The 12,430-nt window shown below is 55.0% G+C and overlaps 2 protein-coding genes across 5 annotated transcripts in view; one reads left to right on the top strand and one right to left on the bottom strand.

Annotated features, from left to right (window-relative positions):
• Positions 1-5,486, bottom strand: part of KIF1C (kinesin family member 1C) — a 22,169-nt gene extending 16,683 nt beyond the window's left edge. The window contains exons 1-9 of one of the 2 annotated variants that reach the window (XM_082678451.1): positions 5,300-5,486; positions 5,037-5,140; positions 3,491-3,611; positions 3,094-3,226; positions 2,608-2,684; positions 2,090-2,269; positions 1,398-1,463; positions 485-663; positions 286-397 (exon numbers count right to left, since the gene is read on the bottom strand). In XM_082678451.1, coding sequence (XP_082534577.1) covers positions 286-397; positions 485-663; positions 1,398-1,463; positions 2,090-2,269; positions 2,608-2,684; positions 3,094-3,199 — 720 coding nt within the window. In that variant the 5' untranslated portion in view covers positions 3,200-3,226; positions 3,491-3,611; positions 5,037-5,140; positions 5,300-5,486. The remainder of the gene's footprint in view (positions 1-285; positions 398-484; positions 664-1,397; positions 1,464-2,089; positions 2,270-2,607; positions 2,685-3,093; positions 3,227-3,490; positions 3,612-5,036; positions 5,141-5,299) is intronic. The other variant, XM_082678450.1, reaches the window with a different exon arrangement.
• Positions 3,139-12,430, top strand: INCA1 (inhibitor of CDK, cyclin A1 interacting protein 1). 3 transcript variants are annotated; one of them, XM_082678454.1, is made up of 7 exons: positions 3,139-3,251; positions 7,600-7,687; positions 10,310-10,423; positions 10,660-10,699; positions 10,977-11,170; positions 11,651-11,816; positions 12,052-12,430. In XM_082678454.1, exons 2-7 carry the CDS (start codon positions 7,605-7,607, stop codon positions 12,196-12,198), a joined length of 744 nt encoding a protein of 247 aa, XP_082534580.1. In that variant the 5' UTR covers positions 3,139-3,251; positions 7,600-7,604; the 3' UTR covers positions 12,199-12,430. The 3 variants fall into 3 exon arrangements, with proteins under 3 accessions (XP_082534580.1, XP_082534579.1, XP_082534578.1); XM_082678453.1 differs by lacking the exon at positions 3,139-3,251 and adding an exon at positions 5,614-5,663; XM_082678452.1 differs by lacking the exon at positions 3,139-3,251 and adding an exon at positions 5,821-5,976.

Genomic DNA, 12,430 nt, shown 5'->3' with positions numbered 1-12,430 from the left:
TTTCTTCATTTATTCAATCACAGATATTCACATGCCCACTGTGTGCCGGGACAAGGCACACAGTGGGCTCCAAGACCTGCCCCAAGGAGCCTAGCTAGAAGAACAAACATGCAAAAGGAGACTATCCCACTGATCTGATAGGGGAAGCACGGGGGGCTGTGGAAGCTCAGAGGAGGCACTCAACCAAGCCTGGACAGGGAGGGAGGACGCAAGGCCCGCTGATCACATCTCTGTCTCTGTTACCAAGTGGGATGGGGTTGCAGCGGGTGGAGGAGGGGGCCCTACTTTCTCTGAGTCCAGTCCAGTGAGCTGATCGTGGCAGCGCTGCGTGAAGACAATGGTGAAGACGGCGTGGGAACGGCTGCTGGTCTCATTCATGTTGGTGGCGGCCACAGTCCTGGTGGGGAGGGAATGGTCAGTGGGTCCGGCCCCTCATCTTCCTAACCCCGTCTGCCTTGCCCTCCGCCCCATCAGCCTGCCTCACCGCGCTTTATTTCCACAGTCCATGAGGTCAGCAATGTCTGCGTAAGAGGTCACAGCCAATTTAGACAGGTCCTGCACATAGGGGCCCAGGATGGGGTGCTCTCGGACCCTCAGAGAGCCCCGACTCTTGGGGTTCAAGAGGTCTCGTACCCTCTCACAGTAGATCTCCATGTAGCTCACCTGAGTGGGAGAAGCAAATAAAAAGTAATAAAGGTGGGCTTCCCTGGTGGCGCAGTGGTTAAGAATCCGCCTGCCAATGCAGGGGACACGGGTTCGAGCCCTGGTCCAGGAAGATCCCACATGCCACAGAGCAACGAAGCCCGTGCGCCACAACTACTGAGCCTGCGCTCTGGAGCCCACGAGCCACAACTACTGAAGCCCGCGTGCCTAGAGCCCGAGCTCCTCAACAAGAGAAGCCACCGCAACGAGAAGCCCGTGCACCGCAACGAAGAATAGCTCCCGCTCGACGCAACTAGAGAAAGCCGCGCGCAGCAACAAAGACCCAATGCAGCCAAAGATAAATAATTAATAAATAAATTTCTTAAAAAAGTAAAAAAGCTAACAACCACACCCAATGGGAAACTTAACCTGGACTCCACTGAATACAATACAGGTAACCTACGCTGAGTGTTTACTATGTGTCGCTAAGCATTTTACATGTGCAAGCTCACTGAGCCTTCCAACAACCCTAGGAAGGGGACCCCTGATCATTATCATTTCAGATAAAAACGCTCTGGAGCCGAGAGAGAAGTCGTTTGCCCAAAGCCACAGTTACTAACTGGTAAAGCCCAGAGCAGATCCCAGGCTGCCTGACTCCAGAGACTGCACTTGGTCTTAATCGCTCTGCTCACCTCCTCCCTACCCAGGGGACACTGTGGCTCCCCTCCCAGCCCCCTCCCAAGACCTGGGCTTACCTCCACAGAATAGGATAGCTGAGCACTCTGGTTCTTACTAACACGAGAGAAGAGGTCCTCACAGAGCTGGAGGGGGACACAGAGAAGCACAAAGATGCTGCTGTTCATGGCACACCTGTGGCGCCCAGCACCCAGGCCAGGCCAGGTCTCAAGTGACCCTGTTTAACCCTTACCACAGCCCCAAGGGAGGGATGGGATCATTCCCATTTTACAGATGGGAAAGCAACCTCTGAGAGGTTCACATTTGCCCAGGGTCAGAGGCTAGTATTCAGTGAGCCAAAATGCAAGCCCGGAGCCTGTATGCAAGGTCACTATGCTGCAGTCAGAGAGATTATGGTCAACTCTCAGTTATCCACAACTGGCTTTTCCTACAGTAAACACCTTGACTACGGTACACAAGCCTACATGGGAACTACACTCACAAGTAATTACGAGACAAGGTAAGACAGCAGCAAGTGGTAGAAACAAGGTTCAAACCCTGGGCGCTCTGCCGCCAAAGGTGTGGCTGTTCTCATTGAGCTTTCTTGGCCCTGATGTCCAGGTTGGAGCCAACCTCATCCCCCATCACCTTCCCTATTACTAACAACCAGAGAGCCAGGTCTCTGCTCCACAACGCTTAGAACCCAGCCTACTCCCCTAGGGGCAGCTGAAGAGGCTTCAGCCCTGGCCGCCCTGCCAGGCCCCGAGTGTACCTGGGGCACGATGCCCTGCTGCCCTGGCTCCTGCCGCCCCATCATGGTGTAGGATTTCCCAGCCCCCGTCTGCCCATAGGCAAAGATGCACACGTTGTAGCCTTCAAAGGCATGGAGCAGCATCTCTTCTCCAATATCCCGATACACCTGTTGCTGAGATGCAAACTGGGGGTCCTCGGCCTAGGTAAAAGGGGGGCAAGAAAGACAGCAGGAACCCTAGATGACTTTGTCCTTGGTATCTAGGTGCCCAAAGGTCTTGTGTGCCCCCACCTCGATCACGGTCCTAATCATCCCTGAGGATCCTATCTAGTCTCCTGCCAGCCCTAAATTATCCCAGGGATTCTGCCTCCCCCTTCCTGGTCCTAGTCACAAGTTCAGGGTCCTACCCACCCCCACCCAAAGGTCCTGGTCCTCCCAACCAATTCCCTGGAGGTCTATTTCCCAGCAATGCTCCCTCCCCAGGACCTGAATCCCCCGTCCCTCTTTGCTTAGCTCTTCCCCCAACCTAACAACCTCACCGAAGTGTGTGACCAGTAGGAGTAATCGAAAGTGAAGCTTTTGGGGGCATCCTTGCTCTGTCTGGGATTGATGATGGCTGAGAAAGCAAAGGAACGAAGGCCAAGGTCAGGTACTCCCGACCGCTGCCCACTCCCCACAAGCCCTCAGAAGCCGGGCATCCCACTCCCCTCCTCTATCCTAGTTCATCTCTCCCCTTTAATACTCCCCACCCCCTCCAGCCACCAAAGCTAATTTTGGCTTCCCAGGACCCGCCCCCCTCCCGGCTGCCTCCCTGGATTGGGCAATGGAGGGCTCCAGGCCAACATTCCCCCTCCCAGGGACTGGGAGCACGGAAAGGCCAGCCTGTCCCAGCCTCCTTCCTTACAATTAGCACCTGCTCCGTGCCCAGCACAGCCCTCCTCCTGGTTCGGCCCGCCAGGACTGGCCCGTACAGTGGGCCCGGGCTGCCCTGCCTGTGCCCAGATGGGCCCCTGGGACTCACTCACAGGTGGTGCTGCCCTGCATGCTGACCACACACTTGGCATCCTGGCTGGTCTCACGGGCGTTGAAGGGCCGAACCCTCACTGCCACTTTCACCGAGGCGCCAGCCATGGCTCCAGATACTCCCACCCTCCTCAGCTGGAAGACACACATAGAAGAGAAGGTCAGAGCTGTTGGGAGGCAATGTTGGGAGGGGACCCAGACATTGCCTCCCAACTTCTCCGAGGAACCAGTCTCTCCACACCCCCTTCCCCGGCGACCCAGCCCCTCAAGGACCCAGTTTCTGTTTCCTTGGTCTTCCTCCCCAATGGCAGTCTCCTCAGGGACTCCCGGAGGTGTTCCTGCCTCTCTCCCCAGCCTTTTCCCAGCAGGCAGGGACCTGGGATGTCACCCCAGAGTTACCTGGCGTCCTGGCCCCAGACCAGGGGGGCTGTATCAGTTCTGGCTGCCACCGGCCCTCGTAGGAGGAGCCCCATCCTACACTGGGGGCCTGGCCACGCCAGCTGGGGCTGTAGGGGAAACCCTGGTTGTGGGGGAAGAGTGGTTAGGAGGCACCCGTGGCTCCAGAGGTGTGTCTGGGGTTCCAGGGTTGGAGGACGAGGGGTGGGGGGTAATGTCAGGAAAGGTGAGGATGGCTGTTCCCCTGGAGTGGTCGGACGCAACGTGAATCCAAGGGCAGGGACGGTGATATTTTTATTCCTCGTCACTCACAAGTGCACTGAACGTTCAGAGAGAGAAGAGAGAAAGAGGCTGGACAGAGAGCAATTCAGAGAGAGGGACACATGGGCAGAGACACTGAGGGTGGTGGGAAGCGGGGAGAGGAGAGGCAGAAAGTCCCCAACACCAAGAAAATGAGAGAGACAAGAAGACTGAGGTCATGCTACGAAGAAACGTAAGGGGACACACAGAGGACAGCAAACACAGAAATGTTAAACAGGTAGGGGAAAAGCATAAATTGGAAGCCCAGAAGAGAAACAAGATCCAAGAAAATCCCAAACATAAGACCTGCCCTAAAATTCCCCCACAGGGTCAGCCAGGGAGAAGTAGAAACCAGCTCCCACCTAGGGTCCATAACCTCCACACAGAGGGAGAGACTGCTGATGGGCAAAATCCAATGGCTGGAGGTACAGCCCAGAACTGGGATCCACAGGGCCTGCCTATAAGCCCCAAATCCCTTGACCAGCCCCCAGCACTTCCTCCTTAGGATCCAGGACAATGGGCAGGAGAGGGTGGGGTCATCCTGTAACCATCCTACCAACCACCAGGGTCCTCTGTTGGAGGATCCAGAATACCTGTGTTTATGGGAAGGGAGGCTAGCAGTAGGGTCCCCCTGAAGAAGGAGAGAAGGGAGAGGAAGCAGGCAGGTCCCAGCTCCAGCCTGGGGCTAATGCTATGGCATCCACTGCCCTGGGGAAAGTGCCAGTCTGGAGCCCAGGAATGTGGGTGACCCGGTGCCCACACCCTGGGAGGAGAGGCTGAGCAGCCCACACCCACGGACAACAGGGTGGGAGGGTTGTGAAGAGAGATCAGAGGTGTTGAGCCTCCTTCTGTGGCCCCAAAGGGCCTCAAACCCCTGTCCTGCTGGGCCTCACCACACCAGCCTTTCTGGCCAGGGCATGGGAGGGGTGAGAGGGCTGGTCTGTCCCAGGACAGGAAGGGAGTAGCTGAAACCACAGAGGCTGTCTCAGGAAGAACAGCCCTGACCCCCAGACCCTGATCAGGGGAGGGAAAGGACACTGATGGAGACACGCAATTGTAACGCCGTTATGGCTAACGGGGCAGGGAATGAGATGGCACTGCTGGTGGATGGCGGGGTAATGGGCCAGGAGAGAGGTACAGGGGTCGGCTGGTGCAGCGTAATGGGTCAGTGGGGTACAGACAGTAGCCGCGGCTGGGGTGAGGCCGAGCGACCCGAAAGGGGGCCTAGGGCCACCTGCACCTTGCTCACCCAGAAGTTTTCACACAGGCCCCCGTCCCGGCCTTTCTGGGCGGCCATGCGGACAGTGTCCTCCGGTCCAGCCAACCGACGGCCGCCCCGGGCCTGGCACCTCTCTGCGCCTCCGCGGGACAAATAGCACATGATCCCGGCTCCCGCGGCCAGCCGGCCCCCGCCGGGTGGTGCAAACCGGGACCCCGGCTCCCCGCCCCCCAGCCCGGCACATTCCTCCGCGGGCGTCCCCTCCCTCACCCCCCCTCTCCCACAGCTCTCACCTCGTCGCGGCGGGGCTCCCGGAGCGGCTGGGCAGAGTGCAAAGGGACAAACTTCCCGTGAAGCGTGAGGCGGGAGCGGGGGCAATCCGGGGCCGCTTCGGGGCTGCCCCCGCCCCTCGCCGGGTCCCCGGGCGGCGGGCGGCGGACTCGCGCCCCGGGGGCGGCAGCAGTAGCGGCGCCAGCGGCCGGCGCCCGCCCGGGCAGCACGAGCTGGGGCGGGAGCGAGGGGCGGGGGACCGGCGGGCGCGCGCGCGCGGTTGGGCGGGCGGGCGCGCGCCGTCCCGAGAAGGGCTAGGCAGCGACCCGGACAGCTGTTAAAGGGGCAATGTCCCCAGAACTGCGGGGCCCACCGGGCGGAGACGGGGTAACCGAGCTGCGGACACGGGAGGGCGAGCAGGACGCAGGCACTCGGGAGGGTGACCAGCGCCCAGAAAGCCGGGAAGAGTTGAGGCCGACCCCGGTAGGAGACCCAGGGCCCGGACCCGCGCACGTCGCCGCCGTCGGAGGCGCGCTTAGGGGGCGGACCCGCGCGCAGGGCCCCGCCCAGGAGGTGGCTCGGCGCAGGCCCCGCCCCAGGCGCGCGGTGCCGGCCGGCTCCGCCCTCGGCTCCCGACGCTGCCTCGCTCCTCCTCAGGGCCCGGCGTAGAGTTCTAGAACTGGCCGCGCAGCTGCCTCAGGTACAGTGGCCAAATGTAGTCGGCGGCGGCACGGCCACCCGGGCGCTGGGTCCTTGCCTGGCTCTCACGTTCGGCAGACCCCGCAGGCCCGGGTCGTCCCCTCAGACTTGGGTGCCTTCTCAGGCCCAGGCCACCCCTGCCTACCCAGCCTGTCCCCCCCATGGTCCTCAGGCAGTCCTTCAGGCGCGGGCGCACCACCTGGGGGCCACATCGACTCCTCAGGGCCCCAATTGTGCCTTCGGGCTTAGCTGTTCCCCACGCCCCAGTCTACCTACCAAGGGTCCCCTGAGCCCGCTAAGGCCTGGCCTTCCCTCCAGGCAGGGACCCACCCCCCCAAGACCCCCAGGCTCTGGCCAACTCCTCAGACCAGCCGGACCCCTCAGGTCCTCAGCTGCCTCGTCAGGCTCCGGTTGCCCTCACAGCCTTGGCTGCCCCCGGGCCAACTGTCCAGTCCTCTGTCTAGCTTCCTTAGGCCCATTCTCCTCATAGATCTGGGTCACCCACCTAGACCCAATGACCTGAGGTCTGAATGCCCCTCAGCTTCCACCTGCCCTCTAGTCCAGCTTCCCCTGCTCTGGCCCAAGACATCCAATGTAGACCCCATCTGCCCTTTCAGCCAGATTTTAACTACGGCATTTGCCACCTCAGCTCTAAATACTCCTCTCTCCATTCTTCACTTCGCCTAACTCCTTTCTCAGCCCATCCTTAGTTGCCTTTGGATAAATACTTATTCACCTGCAACAGTTTCCAATTTTCTGACATTTATGCTGCCTACAGTCACTCTTCTAACTCATCTAACATTCTTACCTGCCTTTTCTGCCAACCCCCCACTGGCTGTCAGGTCACCTTTGGCTGTCCCGAATTCTGGCTCTGTATAACTGACCTCTCTGCTCACCTTCTTCACCTGTAGACATTCCCCACTGCCTCCTCCTTCCTTGTCACCAACTGACCACTCTGTCCACACTTACCTTTTTTTTTTTTTTTTTTTTTTTGCGGTACGCGGGCCTCTCACTGTCGTGGCCTCTCCCGTTGCGGAGCACAGGCTCCGGACGCGCAGGCTCAGCGGTCATGGCCCACGGGCCCAGCCGCTCTGCGGCATGTGGGATCCTCCCGGACCGGGGCACGAACCCGCGTCCCCTGCATCGGCAGGCGGACTCTCAACCACTGCGCCACCAGGGAAGCCCCACACTTACCTTTTATTAACCCCTCATACCTGGTTTATTTACCAACCCTGAATTCTCTGACCCCAGCCACCAGTTCTGTACCAACTATCCCCAAATGCCTCTGCCCTATCTAGTCCACCCGTCACCCTTTTTCGTTTCATTATCCCATGTTGCCAGTTAATTCACTCCACTGCCATTTGTAAATTTCACTTACTCTGTATGTTTGGCTTCACAACATTTATTTTTCTCTTTTCTCTTTTACCACATCCACATTTCCTGTGTCTGCCATCTTGAAATTGTATGTTCAGCTAATAGAAATGTTCGGTACTTGAAATACCTTTTCAGCTCTCTTTCTTCTTTTCTGGCCCCATACATCTTCTTTCCAATCTCTAGACCTGCTACAGGTTCATTCCTACAGCCATTACATGAGTGAATGATTCATTTTCCATTATCCCCCCAGCACCAATGAGGAGACTCAGTCCAGCCACCCAGCCCAGTCCAGTCATGCAAGCGCAGGAGGATGGAGAAAACCTTATCCCGTTTGTCAAGTGAGCCCTCTCCACCCAGTGGGGAGGAGGGAAGATTGCATGCCTGGGTTCTTCCCTAAGAGGAGTAGGAAATAAGGAACAAGAAGCTCAGTGCCTGGTCTCAGGGGATTGGTGATTTATTAATTTATTTGGCAAATTGCTTTTGAACACTACAATGTTCTAGGCACTGTATATTAGGCATTGAGAATTCAGCAATTAGAACATAGGGGTCCTGCTCATAGAGCTTACCTTCTAGGGGGAGGAGATAGAAAGTGCATACAAATAAATATAATTTCAAATAGTAATAAGTACACGAGGAAAATAAAATAGACGTACAACATAATGTAAAACAGACTGTCTTGGAGACACAAGTTTATATAGGGTGATTGTGGAAGAGGAGGAGGAAGTGAGTTTGAATTGAGATCTGAAAAATGAGAAGGAGCCAGTCTGATAAGAACCAGGAAGCAAAAGTAGGAATAGTAGGTTTAAAAAAAAAAGCCCAAGAAAGAAATTAGCTTGCTGTCTTCTAGGACCAGGAAGCAGGTTAGCGTAACTGAAACTTAGTGATTAAGGGAAAAGTGGAGTAAAGTCAGACAGGCAGAGGCCAGATCATATAGGATCTATAGGATCTTATAGGCCATTGAAAAGAGTTTGAATTTTATTCTAAGGACAGTAGAAAGGTTCTAAGTAAGGAAATGACATAAGCAGACCTTTTATTTTCTTCAACTTTTTTATTACGGAAAATTTCAAACAACTGCAGAAGTAGAGAAAATAGTAATCATGAACCTGGAGTATGCTTTTTAGTCAGGTGCAGTAAGTATCATTACATAGATAATCTTTTTATTGATACACCCATTCAGCCTCCTGCTACTCAGACTATATTGAAGCAAATCTTAAACCATATATCATTTCACATAAGCATTTTTAAAAGATTATTCTTGGGACTTTCCTGGTGCTGCAGTGGGTAAGACTCCGTGCTCCCAATGCAGGGGGCCCGGTTTCGATCCCTGGTGGGGGAACTAGATGCTGCATGCATGCCGCAACTAAAGATCCCACATGCTGCAACTAAGATCTTGTGCAGCCAATATAAATAAATTTAAAAGAAAAGATTATTCTGTGCAGAATAGATTATTGAGGGATTCAGATGGAAGCAGGGAATGGAGGAGGAGGCTATCTCTGTAGTCCAGAGAGGGGAAGATAAGCTGGAATATGATGGTGGGAATGGAAATAGTGAGGAGTAGTCAAATTTAAGTGTATTTTATGGGGGAATTCCTGGGCAGTCCAGTGGTTAGGACTCCGTGCTTTCACTGCCAAGGGCCTGGGTTTGATCCCTGGTTGGGGAACTGAGATCCCACAAGCCGTGTGGAGCAGCCAAAAGAAAAAATGATTTTTTTCTTTTTTTTTAGTGTATTTTAGATGTAGAACTCACAGAACTTGCTGATAGATTGGATATCGGAGGTGAGGGAAGTAAGGCATACCAGATTTTTGGCTCTAGCAACTGGGCATTTGGGGTGTTTTTCAGCGAGATGGGGAAGGCTAGGGAGGAGATGTTGAGTGGACAGTTGAACCTGCAAGTCTGGAGTCTAGGGGAGGAGCCAGAGCAAGGAATGCAGATTTGGGAGTTGTCAGCACATTGGTGGTTTAAAATCATGGCCTGAAACAACAAGGTCCTACTGTGTAGCACAGAGAACTATATTCAATATCCTGTGATAAACCATAATGGAAAAGAATATTTAAAAAAGAGAATGTGTATAACTGAGTCACTTTGCTGTGCAGCAGAGATTGGCACAGCATTGTAAATCAATTATACTTCCATTAAAAAAGATGATAATAGGGCTTCCCTGGTGGCGCAGTGGTTGAGAGTCCGCCTGCCGATGCAGGGGATGCGGGTTCATGCCCCTGTCCGGGAAGATCCCACATGCCGCGGCGCGGCTGGGCCCGTGAGCCATGGCCGCTGAGCCTGCGCGTCCGGAGCCTGTGCTCCGCAACGGGAGAGGCCACAACAGAGAGAGGCCCGCGTACCGAAAAAAAAAAAGATAATAAATAAAGTCATGGCCTGGGTGAGATCACCTAAGGAGGAATGGAGATAAAGAAGATAAAGTGCCGAGGACGAAGCCCTAGGACACTCTTCTAGAGAGCAGGAGAGCAGACATCAGTCAGTCTGGGGGCTTTAGGAGTGATGAGAACTGTTCTCAAACAGCTTTGCACACCCCTCCCTACCTAAAGGATATTAGTATTTCTGAGATGGGGAGATAAAGCAGGGATGAACAGAGGCCCTGCTCTCCTGGATACTTGCATTGACTAAAAGGAACCTGTCGCATCACTTATGTAGTCGGGGCCTTCGTCTTTGACAGCCCTGCTTGCTCAATATGATGTTCCCTGGTTGTGAGGTGTACTTATTTGAAATTCAGTGAGATCTGAAGCTCAAACAGTTGCTAATCTCCATGCTCACTCCAGCTCCAATCTCCTTTCAAATCAAAGGCCTCACCACCTTCCTCAGCTAAAATGGATAAGGGAGGACAAGGCCTGAGGGAGCCTGGGCAGCTGTATGGTCCCGTAGTAAGATAAGACTCCTAAATTCCTAGAGTGAGTAGATGCTGTAAGGGAAGAGCCAGACCTGAGCCTACCTTGTCCTCACCTCAGGTGTTCCAGGGTGGTCAGCCGATCTCCACCACCCAGCTTGCCTTCCCAGAGCCTCAGACTGACGCCCCAGCGCTATGGAGACACCTTCTGGGAGAACCTTAGTCAAAGGCCCAGGTGGGTAGAAATGGAGAAAATGGGGATTAACTGGAGGTAGGGAGGGGAAGCTCTACAATTTTAAACTACCATAAAGCCTTATGGTAGCAATAAGCTTTAGTCTGGGGATAATTGCCCCACCACCTGATGGACATTTTAGCTCCTAATGCCAAATAGGTGGTTGGGAGAGGTTGTTAGAGAAACAGTATGGATGGGGGTGTTCTCTCTGTACTTAGCCCCCTTTTTGTGCTTCACAGCCCCACCTGGATGGAGGAACAGTACATCCCACCCCTGCTGGTATGACAAACTTTCTGCCCTTTGACACCTCTCGGTTAAAGTTGCACCCACTGCTATCCTAGCCCCAGCTCTCCTTATTACCCCTTCCCTCTGGTGTCCCCCAGCCAGTGCACTGACCAGGCCCTCCTTCCTATGAATCAGTCATCAGGTTTTCCAGATCACAGCTATGTTTTTGTGATCTGGGCTTCCCAAGACCCCTGACTCCCTATTTCAGTCCCAGCTCCCCTAAGAGACTCAGTTCTGCCTTCTAGCTCCTTTTCCCCATTCTCTGGCACAGAGAGCCACTGGTTGCTCCCAGCCTGGCCTGTACCCCCCTGAGGGGCTCCCACCCCCTGAGGTGCTCTGCAGAAGAAAGAGAAGGAGGCCATATTTGGCGGGAATGCAGCAAGGATCTGGGGGCATCCCAGCCCGGGTAAGGGCTGTCACTTATCACCTGGAGGATCTAAGGAGGCGACACAGAATCATCAATGAGTAAGGAGAGACATTTGGGCTCTGGGAGCCAAACAGGGTATGGGGACAGGACGGTTTGAACTAAAGAAGAGGTGGAGAGCTTTGAAGGAATTGGAGGTTGTTTGGGAATTTTGTGGAGGTTGTTTGTGCCACGGTCTTGGTGAGATCGAAGCAAAATTTCTATAATATGGGAAGGAGGAGGGAACTAAGGGATGGGGGATGAGCCACATGAGCCGAAAGGAGTGGAAACCAGGTCACTGAAGACAGGAAAGCACTCCATACAACTGGACGATAGTGCAGAGCTAGAGGTCACCTCTTGAGCCCCTGAACTGAAAATACTTCAGTCTGAGGGGAGCAGAAAGTTGGGAGTGGAGAGTTGGAAGTCAGATGACAACACTCCTGGGTCCCAGCAGGAAGTATTTCAGGGCAAGAAGGTGAAGAATGGAGAGACAGGAAGCCTGGCCTCCAGGCACCTCTTTCCTAAGTCTGAAGTCTCCACAGACTGAAGAAGGCCCAGTGGGGCAGCTCTAGGGCTCCGTCTGAGCCCCTGGTGCTTGACGACGACGGCTGTGGACTCCCCAACTCCACCGAACACCCTGGTCTGGAAGAGGAGAGGGCAAACTCTCCACGGGAAGAGGAGCACTTCCTCGCTCCTGGCAGGGCCCAGGTATGGTTGAACAGGAACTTGGTGGGGCGGTGGAGGGTGATGCGGATGCCTGGTCTTGCATGGAGAGACAGCGGGAGCCAAGAGGCACGTTGGATAGCTGGATTTGAGAGGAACAAAAATAAAGTAGACGAGAGCCAGAGACTTGGGAGTGCCTGGGTTTGGGGACTAGGAAATCTGGAGAGAGACCTATTTTCTGATTCTTCCTTTTTTTCCCTTCAATTTCTCATCCTTACAGCTGCTTTGGTCTCCCTGGAGTCCCCTGGGCCAGGAGGGGTCTTGTCTCTCCGGACGGCCGAGCTCTCTGGGCTCCTTCAGCACGGCCACAGCCAGTAGGGACCCCCTTTACAATCCCTGGGGGGTGGAGTGGCAGTCTGAGGAGTAAGGAGAAACCGCCCACGCCCAAGATGCTAGCGTGCTCCAGGACCCACGACTAGTTCTGGGCGCTGGAATCTCCAGCATTTCTGACATCAAGGCATTCCCCCTTTCCCTGACCTTTCTCACTTTCCTCTCCCATCCTCTGAACTAGGCACGAACAGGGCTCCCTTGGCCTCCCATCTCTACCTGCCCGTCTCACAGGAGCTCCCCAAGGCCTGTCGTCCCGCAGGCCGGCTCCC

The sequence above is a fragment of the Grampus griseus genome (genome assembly GCF_964374135.1).
Source record: "Grampus griseus genome assembly, chromosome: 20".
NCBI classification, from domain to species: domain Eukaryota; kingdom Metazoa; phylum Chordata; class Mammalia; order Artiodactyla; family Delphinidae; genus Grampus; species Grampus griseus.
This window is presented reverse-complemented; position numbering and strand designations above follow the sequence as displayed.

What these genes read in the sequence shown, in the direction of transcription:
- INCA1 (XM_082678454.1), top strand. Translation starts at nt 7,605, where the DNA reads ATGAGGAGACTCAGTCCAGCCACCCAGCCCAGTCCAGTCATGCAAGCG. An exon ending in AACCTTATCCCGTTTGTCAA is followed by an intron (nt 7,688 to 10,309) that starts GTGAGCCCTCTC and finishes TCCTCACCTCAG; the next exon opens with GTGTTCCAGGGTGGTCAGCC. An exon ending in AACCTTAGTCAAAGGCCCAG is followed by an intron (nt 10,424 to 10,659) that starts GTGGGTAGAAAT and finishes TGTGCTTCACAG; the next exon opens with CCCCACCTGGATGGAGGAAC.